The 11,564-nt window shown below is 32.0% G+C and overlaps 3 protein-coding genes across 3 annotated transcripts; 2 read left to right on the top strand and 1 right to left on the bottom strand.

Moving 5' to 3' along the window:
- Positions 1 to 617: 617 nt before the first annotated feature.
- Positions 618 to 4,358, top strand: LOC111902817 (uncharacterized). The gene is made up of 10 exons (XM_023898632.3): positions 618 to 775; positions 1,305 to 1,550; positions 1,638 to 1,847; positions 1,944 to 2,024; positions 2,104 to 2,190; positions 2,284 to 2,379; positions 2,462 to 2,515; positions 2,594 to 3,373; positions 3,461 to 3,500; positions 3,979 to 4,358. Exons 2-10 carry the CDS (start codon positions 1,314 to 1,316, stop codon positions 4,128 to 4,130), a joined length of 1,737 nt encoding a protein of 578 aa, XP_023754400.1. The 5' UTR covers positions 618 to 775; positions 1,305 to 1,313; the 3' UTR covers positions 4,131 to 4,358.
- Positions 4,359 to 5,354: 996 nt separating this feature from the next.
- LOC111902818 (3-oxoacyl-[acyl-carrier-protein] synthase, mitochondrial) lies at positions 5,355 to 8,235 on the top strand. Its single transcript, XM_023898633.2, has 14 exons — positions 5,355 to 5,650; positions 5,732 to 5,961; positions 6,060 to 6,167; positions 6,251 to 6,322; positions 6,393 to 6,479; positions 6,572 to 6,723; positions 6,817 to 6,897; positions 6,989 to 7,022; positions 7,139 to 7,205; positions 7,283 to 7,359; positions 7,434 to 7,494; positions 7,598 to 7,680; positions 7,782 to 7,853; positions 7,929 to 8,235. Exons 1-14 carry the CDS (start codon positions 5,512 to 5,514, stop codon positions 8,091 to 8,093), a joined length of 1,428 nt encoding a protein of 475 aa, XP_023754401.1. The 5' UTR covers positions 5,355 to 5,511; the 3' UTR covers positions 8,094 to 8,235.
- On the bottom strand, positions 8,091 to 10,270 carry LOC111902819 (tRNase Z TRZ2, chloroplastic). The gene is made up of 8 exons (XM_023898634.3): positions 9,767 to 10,270; positions 9,536 to 9,698; positions 9,378 to 9,448; positions 9,020 to 9,115; positions 8,826 to 8,939; positions 8,638 to 8,706; positions 8,468 to 8,542; positions 8,091 to 8,327 (listed from the first exon to the last, which is right to left on the bottom strand). The coding sequence occupies exons 1-8, from the start codon at positions 10,163 to 10,165 to the stop codon at positions 8,235 to 8,237; spliced, it is 1,080 nt and encodes a 359-aa protein (XP_023754402.1). The 5' UTR covers positions 10,166 to 10,270; the 3' UTR covers positions 8,091 to 8,234.
- Between the last annotated feature and the right edge of the window lie 1,294 nt (positions 10,271 to 11,564).

The following is an 11,564-nucleotide window of genomic DNA, read 5'->3' on the forward strand; positions in this document are numbered from 1 at the left end:
ACAATAAACAATCTGAATATGATCCGAATATGATCCAACATCTAATCAAACCCAATAGAAAACATATCAATAAGTCTAATATGACTTTAAATCTGATATGAATTTGACCCAACATCTAATTAGATCTAATAAAAAACATATCAATCATTAATTAAACTTATAGGAGTCATATCAGTTAGTCTTTTTAACTATAAATCTTACATGAGTTCATCACTCTATACACTTTGATATACTTTTTGTTAGTTGTATCTTGATACAGATTTTTTTTTTTTGTATTATTGGAAAGTAAAGTTTACATATGTTATTTTCTTGAAATAGGAAAATAATTTACCATATTTTAAAGTTAAATAAATAACAATGTATATTTTGCTTATTAAACACAAAAATAATTGACTATTTAATTATTGCAATATAAGAAAAAAAAAATCCAAACACTACATTTTGCAGACTAATTTATGAAGCTTAAATATGTAATTCTTATTATTTTATTAAAAATTAAAAAAATTTCAACATTTACAAATCCACATGCCGGAGATAACCGAGTTCACCACCGTGTGGAGGTTTGAATAAAAGTCAAAGTCGATTCATCTGGAACCATCTACTCTTTCTTACGTCAGCATTTACGTATCCATACTTCTCCCTTCATCAAGCCACATACTTCTTCCTCCTTCCACCATATTCACACACATAAATACAAAAACACATCGTAAATTTAGCAATCTACGATTTTCCTTACAATTCGCAGTTTTCATCGTGATTGGTACACCCATTAGAGGTAAATTCTCTCGAATTTTCAATCTGAGCTCGATCTTTTTCAGTTTGATTTATCTGTCTTGAAGAAAACATGATTCTTACGCCTTCCATAGATATACATATGTCTCCTTTTAAGATTTTGATCAATTTAGATACATGGGTATCCTTTCTAAGTAATTTATCCAAAATCTTTTCTTTTCCTCGCGTTTTTCGTCTTATATATGGTCGAATTCGGTTTTTTCCTTCTTATTACCCCTTGAATTGCTTCCGAATTTTATAATCCTGTTGATTAATGCTCTGGGTACTGTGTGGTTTGATGCTTTTACGATGATCGAAGCCTTAGTTTTGTAGTCGATCAATATATGAAGTTGAGATTGAATATTAGTCTCTTTCAATGCAATTTCAAGCCCTAAGATATAATTTTGACATGGATAAAACGTCGAGATCAATGAAGATGCTACTTAGTAATAGCCACCTACTTCTTGTTGGTAATTTAGGGTTCCGATTCAAGTTTCTGGTTAGTCATAGTAATACTCACCTACTTCTTTCAGGAACTAAAAATGGAGCGCGAAAGAAATACCAATGATATATCGGTTACATGGAGGGGGAAGAATTATGTCGCGACTATGAATTTAGATGCCACTCTCGAAGAATTAGGGCACGAATTACAGAAATTGACAGCAGTGAAACCAGATACTTTGAAGCTCATTGTTCAATCCCATAAATCATCAAAACTGTTATCCCCATTTTCCGATCAACACTCTCACCTCACTTTACAAGAAACATCCATTCTTGAGGTGCCAAATCTTTCTATTGTGTATTCTCCTAATACTAAAACAAAATGTACATACCCTTGTTCTTAATCACCTACTTTATACTTATAGGGCAAACCTATACGGATGATGGGAGTGCCAAAAGAAGAGATCGATCAAGTTCTAGAAAGTTCTAGAACAGACATGAGGATAGCTGGATTTGATGAAGAAGAGAAGCGAATGAGGCAAAGAATGTCAAACGGGTTTGATTCCCCATTGAAGCTTCCTCAAGGAAGTTATATTTTTGGTGATTTTAAAACACTTGATCTTCCAGGAATCAAGGTATTTAATGATTTATGCATTCATTTCATCATATACTTTCATCTAGTTTTAATCAAAATTGACATGATTATATCAATTATTACATATGTTTTATAGCTAAATCCTCCACCTTCAGAAGCACTCAGACTAATGCACACACTTGCTGCAGATCGAGGAATTGTAGCTGTCATGAATAAGGTATTGTATAGTTTTATATTTTTATAAACACTTTTTATAATCTATAATCTTATATCTTATTTGTTTATTAAAAAAAAAGCATAAATGGCGTGTGGGAATCATGACTGAAATGGCTCCAGAGGGTTATGTTGGTGTAAGCCCAGTATGCATCCTTGGTCTTAACAAGGTAAAACTCACCACCAATTTTATAAAAAAAAAACAAAATATAAAAATCAGTTTCTTACTTTTTTTTTTTTATCTTTATTACTTTTTTCTTCAGAATAAAGGTGAGGAGATATCTTTGCGCCTTAGAACTGATGACCTGAAGGGATTCAGAAAATACCAAAGCATTAAAAAGACTCTTTTACATGAACTTGTAAGCATCTTTATCAATTCAAGCTTCCATTTTTTATAAAAGGGTGCTTTCTTTTTTACTAAAAAACTCTTCTTTCTTTCAGGCTCATATGGTTTTCTCTGAACATGATGCTAAATTCTATGCTCTTGATAAACAGGTAACAACAAAAAAAAAAAATCAAACTTTGAATCAAAATTCAAAACCCTTTTTGCTAATCTTGTTTCACTATGAACAGCTCAACCTTGAGGCCAATTCTCTAGACTGGACAAGATCCACGGGTCACACCTTAAGTGGGTCCCACACAAATCAACAATATGAACCAAATTTCCATGTTGAAAATCATAAATTTTCCCATAAACTTGGAGGAAACTCATCAAACAGTTCATTAGCAAGTGCTCGAGCATCATCAGTTGCTGCTGCTTATAATCGTTTAGTAATCACATCCATCAATCCATCTGAATCCCATCAAGAACCAGATCCTGATGATTCTATGGAACTTATTGAGCAAAATTACGAACCTGACCCTGATGCTTCTATTGATATCATTGAACAAAATTATGAACCTGACCCTGATGCTTCTATTGATATCATTGAACAAAATTACGAACCTGACCCTGATGCTTCTATTGCTATCATTGAACAAAATTACGAACCTGACCCTGATGAAAATGAAGTGGTTCAAAAACAAGAACCTGATCCAGATGATAGTGTAAATGAACCTATGGAGTCTGAAATCAGAATTACTTGTGAAAAAATTGAGGGGAATTTTAATTTTGTTTCTGAAAATGAAATGAAGATGGAAAGCAATGAATTTGAGCCAGATCCTGATGATGAAGAGCTTCAAAGAATTCAAGATCCTGTAATGGTGGCATGTAATCGATTGAAAAAGTCGATTCAGACCCTGCAATCTGAAGTTAGTCCTTCAGAGGCTTCAATGGTGTTTCAGACTTTGGTTAAGATAGTGAAGAATGTTATTGAACATCCGGATGAAATAAAGTTCAAGAAATTACGCAAGGTTTCTCATAAGATTTTCAAGAATCATAGTTTTTTAAAGATTAAAGACTCATATTTTTTGGTTATTTAATTATTTGATTTTTTGCAGGCGAACCCTGTGATCCAGAAGAACATAGCAAATTACAATGGTGAGCATCTTCTCTTGAATCTTGATTGATTCTGTGATTTCAAATCTTTTATTAGCATGACTTAATTAGGGTTGGAATTAATCTGGACATAATGACTTCATAGGTTAAGATTGATGATTGTTGTCAAAATTGATGGATTTTGTGAGAATTGTTTATTTGGAATGTAAGGGTAAAATGGTCATTATATTAGATTTGTGGAGTAGTATAGATGTTAGGGTATGCTCGGTAAAGGGTAAAATGGTCATTTAATCTCGATCAGACGGAAAAGAAACAATACTTTATCCAGACTTTATGGTTTAAGATTGATGAATATTGTCGAAAATTGATGGATTTTTGTACATTATATACGAACTTTTTTTTTCTCCACTTTTTACTTTTTTGTTTGATTGCTAATATATCTACCCTTGTTGTTTTTGTTGTTAATAATATAATATAATAATAATATTATATTTATGAGTTGAATTGTTTGATGTGGTAGGTGCAATGGAGATATTGTTTTTGATTGGTTTTTGTGAAGATGTTGTTCAAGATGAGATTGGAAGAGCGGAAGCTTATTTGGTATTGAAAAGGAATGATCCGGGATTGTTGTGGTTGGCTAAATCTTCATTGGAGACATGTGTTGCTTTTTAGATTTTTGTTAAATGCTGATTTTGCATTATTTTTCTCTTGTACAAAAATATAATAATGGGCTAGTGTATATGTATTGTGAATGTGAACTTGAGGGCTTCTTGTATATCGATTGAATAAGTCTTTAGAGGCAATTTGCTCCTATTAAAGGCTTCAAACTATTTGTCATTTCCAATTCCAATGTAAAATATATAATTTTGGTACAAAAAATATCACTAAGGTTGTGTTTTACGTGTTTGGTGATACTATTAAATTAGTTTAAAAAAAAAAAAAAAAAAAAAAAAAAAAAAAAACTAGCTTAAAAATAGACTTAGCTAAGTTAAAGTTAGTAAACACATCGTTTTTATTTTTTATTATTTATTATTTTTTTTCTGTTTACCAAAGGTAGGGGTGTTCGTTTGGATGGATCGGTTTGATCCGATCCAATCAAGTGAATCTAAATTGATTTCAGTTTTCAAAACATGGATCCGAATAGTCCAAACTAAATTCAAATCCGATCCGATCCGATCCAATTACAATTCGGTTGGATCGGTTTTTATAATTCGGTTTTCAAAAAACGAAAAATTTTAAAACGATATATAATTATAATATTACCCAATTTTACATAAGAAGTGAAACAAATTATTTGGTTGTGATATTGAAATTTATAAACAACTACTAAGAAGGTATGTTATAGTTAAATATTTTATAGATATAAATTTTTTGAGAGAAAATGCATATTAATATTTTTTTATCAGGTGAAACATTTTGAACCAATTTTAAAGAATAAATTACAAATTAATATATATATATATATATATATATATATATATATATATATATATATATATATATATATATATATATATTAGAATAAATAAATAATAAATGTTTATTCGGTTTTTTTGGACTATTCGATTCTTATTTTATAAACCAAAACCAATCCGAAATCCAAAATAATAATTCGGTTTTGTTGAAAACCAATCCAAAAATCCGAATATCCGAACCAAATAGTCCAATCCAAATTGTCTAATTGGACAATTCGGTTTTATCCAAATAACGAACAACCCTAACCAAAGGTTATATATATGAAGAAAAAAAACCCATATTGTCTACCATTTATTTAACTCCTTATCCTATTAATCATTTTAATCTTATTTCAGCTAGTTTTTTTTTTTTTTTTTTTTTTTCATATTTGAACCATTCAACGAAAATTTCTAAGTTCTATAGGGGAACAATATCACAATTGAAATGTTAAGGGGAAAAATTGACATTGCATTCATACACCAAGGACACAAACAACAAGATAAATACACGAACAGCAAAATCAGTCAGGGGTTTTAGAGATTTCTTCATCCTGGTCGAATTCCTGAAAGAAAAAAAAAGTCCAAGCGAAAAGCCTCTGATGGCTATGAAGAGGCGTTTGTGGTGTAAATCTGCACAATTATGCCACTGTATTCATCGCAATTTCTCATCTTCTAGCAGCTCTCTTGAACCCTTCAAACCTCCTCCTTTTTTCCCTCATAGAAGAGTTGTTGTCACTGGTAATTTCTTCTCCCTAGCTGCATCTGAGTTCTTGTATTTTCTCTTTTGATTCAATCTGCGCTATTTTCAAACTGTTATAGGATTAGGAATGGTTACACCATTGGGTTGCGGAGTAGAAACTACATGGAATCGGTTAATCAAAGGGGAAAGTGGTATCAGAGCTTTATCTCTCGAAGACCTAAAGATGAATGGATTCGATCGAGACACTCAGTCGTATACATTTGATCAATTGACTTCCAAAGTGGCTGGTATCGTACCTTCTGGTACTAAACCTGGCGAATTCAACGAAGCATTATGGCTCGATTCCAAGGTATCATACAACAACAATCTTTCAAGCGTATCATTTTCATGATTATCCAACTATAATCAATCAAATAATCACTTTTTTTTGGGGATTTCCATTTTCAGCATGGTAAATCAATGGCAAAGTTCATAAGCTACGCTCTATGCGCTGCAGATGAAGCACTTAAAGATGCAAACTGGATACCCTCTGAGCAGGATGAAAAGGAAAAAACTGTAAATTTCCTTAATAATGTCATTTCCCCCCTTTCTTTCTTTCTTTCTTTCTTTCTTTTTTTGTTCTAACGTAAATCAATCAGGGTGTTTCTATAGGTGGAGGAATTGGAAGCATTGGTGATATACTAGATGCATCACAACTAATCTGCGAAAAGGTTTATCCTTCTACAATTTTCCATGACTTTTATCCCCTTTTTCATCAACTAATTGATTTTTTTATCTCAGAAACTACGACGCCTCAGTCCCTTTTTTGTCCCTAGAATCTTAATCAACATGGCAGCTGGACACGTCAGCATGAAGTATGGCTTCCAGGTGTGTGAATAAATCATAAAATCATTATTCCAAATAAAGTTTTCTTCATGAAAATTAGGTTACCATTTTCAGTTATAAATCTTTGAATTTAGGGGCCAAATCATGCTGCAGTGACAGCTTGTGCCACAGGGGCAAACTCCATTGGTGATGCAGCAAGAATGATTCAATTTGGAGATGCTGACGTCATGGTGGCTGGAGGAACTGAAGCTAGCATTGATGCTTTATCTATAGCAGGATTTTGTAGGTAATAATAAAATAATAATGAGCATTTAGATTATAAAAGAAGGATTGGATTTTATTTTATGTGATATAAATATGATCGATCGATTTGATGTAGGTTAAGGGCATTATCTACAAAATACAATTCTACCCCTCAAGAAGCTTCACGCCCTTTTGATTGTGATCGCGATGGATTTGTGTATGTTAGTAAATAATTTTAAATATATGATTTTCTTTAATGTGAAAAACAATAAAAATGATTTTTTTTTTTTTTTTTTTTTTTGATGCAGAATAGGAGAAGGTGCTGGTGTTCTTGTTTTGGAAGTGAGTAATCATAATGTTTTTTTTTTTTTTTTTGATACAGAAAGAATGACTTTATAGAAAAAAGTTTCAATTTTTTACAAATTTGCCCTTGTTTTGTAAACATTATTTTGTTTTAGGAACTTGAACATGCGAAAAAGAGAGGAGCAAAGATTTATGCGGAGCTTCGTGGTTATGGGATGTCAGGTTTGACTTTTTTGTTGACTTTTGGTTGTCATACTTTGACTTGATGTTTTACAACGTATGAGCTTTCTTGTTATAAGGTGATGCACATCACATCACACAACCACACACAGATGGAAGAGGCGCCATTTTGGCCATGTCACGTGCTTTAAAACAGGTATCAGGTTAAAAATATGTTTTTTTTTTTTTTTTTTTTTTAACTAATAATTTATCTTTTCTTGTGAACAAAAGTCGGGTATTTGCCATGATCAAGTGGACTATGTGAATGCACATGCTACATCTACACCTCTTGGTAATATACCCTTTTAAAATAATATATAAAATATTCACTAATTTATTTTACAATAAATATTAAAAAAAAAGTATATGTAAAATTCAATTTGTTTACTCATTAGGTGACATGGTGGAAGCCCATGCAATTAAGTCGTTATTTTCCAAACATGCAATGTCTGGTGCCTTAGCTTTTTCATCCACAAAGGTATAACTTGTAAAAAAATATCTTATTTTAATTTTTAATAAAGTTTTTAACTTTAATCATGAAAATAACCCGAAAAGAAAATATGTTTTCACACATTTCAGGGTGCTATTGGGCATCTTCTAGGAGCTGCTGGAGCTGTTGAGGCAATATTTACAATTCTTGCCATTCATAAAGTAAAATACAAAATCTTGCAACTATGTTTTTTTTAATTGTTATTTATTTAATTTGTTGATTATTTTTATTTGTAGGGTATTGCGCCCTTGTCGCTTAATATAAGTAACCCGGATCCCATTTTTGAAGAAGCTTTTATGCCTTTGAAAACTTCAAAGAAGATGCAAATCAAAGCAGCTTTATCAAATGCTTTTGGATTTGGAGGAACAAATGCTGCTCTTCTGTTTGCAAAAATTCCATAAGAGTTTTAATCAACACTTTTTGGTTGAGATATTGTTCAATTAAACATGTTTTTCTTCAACAATGGTTCGTAGTTAACATTTTACATATGCACAATGATTCAACAAAAAATCCCACAAAATTTGACAACTTCAAATTTTATCTTATGATGTGTACATTGACCTAAAACCTTCCGTAAGAGGAACAACTTTTCCTGAAACCTTCGATTGCAATTTTGCCACAGCTTGACGAATTTCCTACAAACGTGATAAAAAAAAGGATATAAGGAGGGTGTTTTTGTCTTTTGTTCCATTAACATCTAATGCACGTGAAACACAGTACAACGTGTTCTGCTTTATTCTAAAAGAACAAAAACTTGGGTGTGTTATTTGATTACCTCGATATGGTAACGTGAAGAAAAATGAGTCAAAAGAATGGCTTTGTTTCGGATCCATTTTGCATGCTCCATAATCTAAAGTTTAAATCTCCGATTATAATCCTTGCATACAAAAATAAATCTTTCTTTTCCTAAAATTTTAAAGCGTGTATATCGAATGTATCAAATACCTCATCAATATGCATATGACCATGTTCTCGTGCATGCTCGATGTTGCATTTGTCGTCCAAAAAAGTCGCCTATCCAATAATTTAAAAAATACGCAACAGGATATTGTAAGTAACAGATAATGTCAAAAATCCACTGAGAGATTTAGCACTGTGTCGCTCAGATCTGACAATATTAACAAAAAAGGTACCTCGGTTATGAGAACTTTGGCCCTCAAGGCATCGGAACTTCTTGGATCAAGTAGAAAGTCAGAAGTTGTATCTCCGGTGAATGCCACCTCCGGGGACAATATGATATCGGTGATCTAAAATCACAAATAGAAATTATGAAAGAGTGAATATGTATAAATAGTTTTATGGAAAATATAAATCCAAAACTACAAACCTCAACACCGGATTTTTTCTTTTTCTCAATCTCCCTTCCTTTTAGATGTTCGTATTGCTTTTTTAGCTTCTTGCGAACCGAGTAAACAACATAACCCTAATGATCATCACAAAAGTCAACCACTTTTACTCAATTGTTTTCTCTAGAACCCCATACATTCATCAATATAATGACATAAATTGTTAGTGATACTCCAAAAGAGCATAAACCAACAACACATAACCGAATAAACATAATGAAGTTCAAGTCTCAAACAACTTGCAATATGAGAAATTCAATTCCAATATGGATTTGTGTACCTTATTTATATCTCACATGATGTTTTTGGGACAATATAAATAAGATCAGGAAATTATACCTGACTGGGTATCACATGGTGAGTTTTAAACGGGCGTACAACAAGGTCATTTCGTAACTCATATGTTTCTCCTTCAAATAAAAAAAAATGTTAAGATTTGAAAATTTATCAAGTGCTAATGTGTCATAATACAAAAAGGGCTTAAAAAGAAACCACACCTACATCCAATGCAACCAAATCAAGATTTAACTCCACCATTCCCATCTTCCTATGAAGCTCCATCAAATTTTCAACATCATCTTTAATGGCAGGAGGAACAAATACAGTAGGAGGAGTCAAGCTGTACAAACCACGAGTTGCTACATACATGGGTAGCCCACCCTAATCAATCCAATACTTGTTAAATTTGGTTGATTAAACATCGAAATTGGAAAAATTGAAGAACTTACAATGTGATCAAGGTGAGCATGAGTAATAAACAAGAAATTCATGGCGACTGCTCTAGCAGGACACCTTCCGATATCAAATGCGCACTTCAATTCAGGAACAATTACACAAGTTTCATGACCTCCGATTGAAAGACCCTCAATTGTGTAACCTTCTAACCCTGTTCCTTTTCGGATAACTTCAGCCCTAGCTTTCCGATACTCTTGTTCTTCGATTGCGTTTCCAATTGCTGATAAAAACCCGGATTTTTTTAGGGATTTTATGGAATTATCATGGGGTTTTGTTGGGTTTTGATGAATTGTGATAGGAGGGTGTTTGTATGAAGGGGGGTGGGAAGTGGAATGGTGGAATGGGGGTGAAGATGGGAAGCTTGGGGTTGTAATTGTCATGGAGAATTGCATTGTTCTTGTGGGTTATCTTTGAAAGAAGGGTTTAAGAAAGGTTTAGGCGGATTTTTGTTGTAATCCGTTTGTTCTTTCGGATCGTGTAATGAATTGATGTTTTTGCAATTTTGCCTATGTTATCCTGTGCTCATTCGTCGTAATTGGACTTTCACCCCCTAAACTATTTGAGGTTTGTAGGTTTAGTCCTTCAAAGTTTCTGTTTGAACCATGGAACACCTTATGTTGTTTAACCCACCAACGACACCCATTCAATGTTAGTGATTTTTGGGTATCAAGTAGTTTAGATAATTGTGACTTATACAAGTAAGACTATGCTCAAATACCATTGAAGTACATAGTGATATGAGATAGTTTTTACGCATCTGATATTTGTTGATTGAGTTAAATGTCTAAATAATTTTTTTTTGAATATGTTCTGATTGAAATCATAATGTTTTTATTATATCTTTGATAAGACGTGTAGAATAATGAAAATGACTATTTTACCATTATGTTATATTGTTATGTTGGATAAAATATATATTTTTGATAAAATATCTGAAAAAAGTAGCTACATAATTTTAGAAAAAATAAAAAAAATCCAAATTAAATATAAATAATTTGCATACAAATTTGACTTGGACCATTTGAAAATAATTAATTGGTAATCTAGTCATGTAAAGTAGCCATATATTTATTGCCTAAATCTCATTTTATATCTTGTATGTATTAGCCATCACTTTCTCCACTTTGCAAAGCCTATAAATATTTAATCATGAATATTTCGTTTTCTTATAAAGTTATGAACTGCAAAACAAGCAATGATCAACGATAAAATTACGTTTTGGCCATCACTTTTTGACAATCACTTTCAACCCAACCGCATTATTTGATTTTAAATAATTGTATGGATTCTTCATTTGCTTTTGATCGACTACAAAACTGTGTTATCTTTTAGTTTCTACAATGCTACCTTCCACGAGTTTGCTTTCAAGCTACAACCTTCCTGACCATTAGTTGTATTTCGTGTATGCATACTTCAAGACAAGTTTTGTCCACACATTCTTGATTCCAACTAACTTTAGGCCTCTTTTTGACATGTCTAGGATAAAATCAATGATAAAAACATAAAACACTTCAGCATACAAGGTCAAAAAAATCAAATTTTAGCATAAAAGTTCGTAATTTCAGCATTAAAAGTTTAAGAAATAAGTTTTAGCATACAAGTTCATAATTTCAACACACAAGTTCAAGAAATCAGACTTTAGCGTATAAGAAATCAGATTTTAGCATACAATCATATTTTAGCAACATTTCAAGTTAACAAAATCATATTTCACAACTTCGGAGGAATTCCAACAATATTTCAAGTCGAGAGGACATAAAGGTTTCAAGATCATAATAAAGAAAACGATTT

The sequence above is a fragment of the Lactuca sativa genome, chromosome 7 (assembly GCF_002870075.4).
Source record: "Lactuca sativa cultivar Salinas chromosome 7, Lsat_Salinas_v11, whole genome shotgun sequence".
NCBI lineage: Eukaryota > Viridiplantae > Streptophyta > Magnoliopsida > Asterales > Asteraceae > Lactuca > Lactuca sativa.

Bases quoted from the DNA above. Each gene is read 5' to 3' on its own strand.
- LOC111902817 (XM_023898632.3), top strand. From the start codon at position 1,314: ATGGAGCGCGAAAGAAATACCAATGATATATCGGTTACATGGAGGGGG. The intron at 1,551-1,637 runs GTGCCAAATCTT...TTATACTTATAG, and splicing joins AAGAAACATCCATTCTTGAG to GGCAAACCTATACGGATGAT. The intron at 1,848-1,943 runs GTATTTAATGAT...TATGTTTTATAG, and splicing joins TTGATCTTCCAGGAATCAAG to CTAAATCCTCCACCTTCAGA.
- LOC111902818 (XM_023898633.2), top strand. From the start codon at position 5,512: ATGGCTATGAAGAGGCGTTTGTGGTGTAAATCTGCACAATTATGCCAC. The intron at 7,023-7,138 runs GTGAGTAATCAT...ATTTTGTTTTAG, and splicing joins CTGGTGTTCTTGTTTTGGAA to GAACTTGAACATGCGAAAAA. The intron at 7,360-7,433 runs GTATCAGGTTAA...TGTGAACAAAAG, and splicing joins TGTCACGTGCTTTAAAACAG to TCGGGTATTTGCCATGATCA.
- LOC111902819 (XM_023898634.3), bottom strand. From the start codon at position 10,165: ATGCAATTCTCCATGACAATTACAACCCCAAGCTTCCCATCTTCACCC. The intron at 9,116-9,377 runs GTATAATTTCCT...GATGATCATTAG, and splicing joins ACCATGTGATACCCAGTCAG to GGTTATGTTGTTTACTCGGT. The intron at 8,543-8,637 runs GTATTTGATACA...TTTAAACTTTAG, and splicing joins GTCATATGCATATTGATGAG to ATTATGGAGCATGCAAAATG.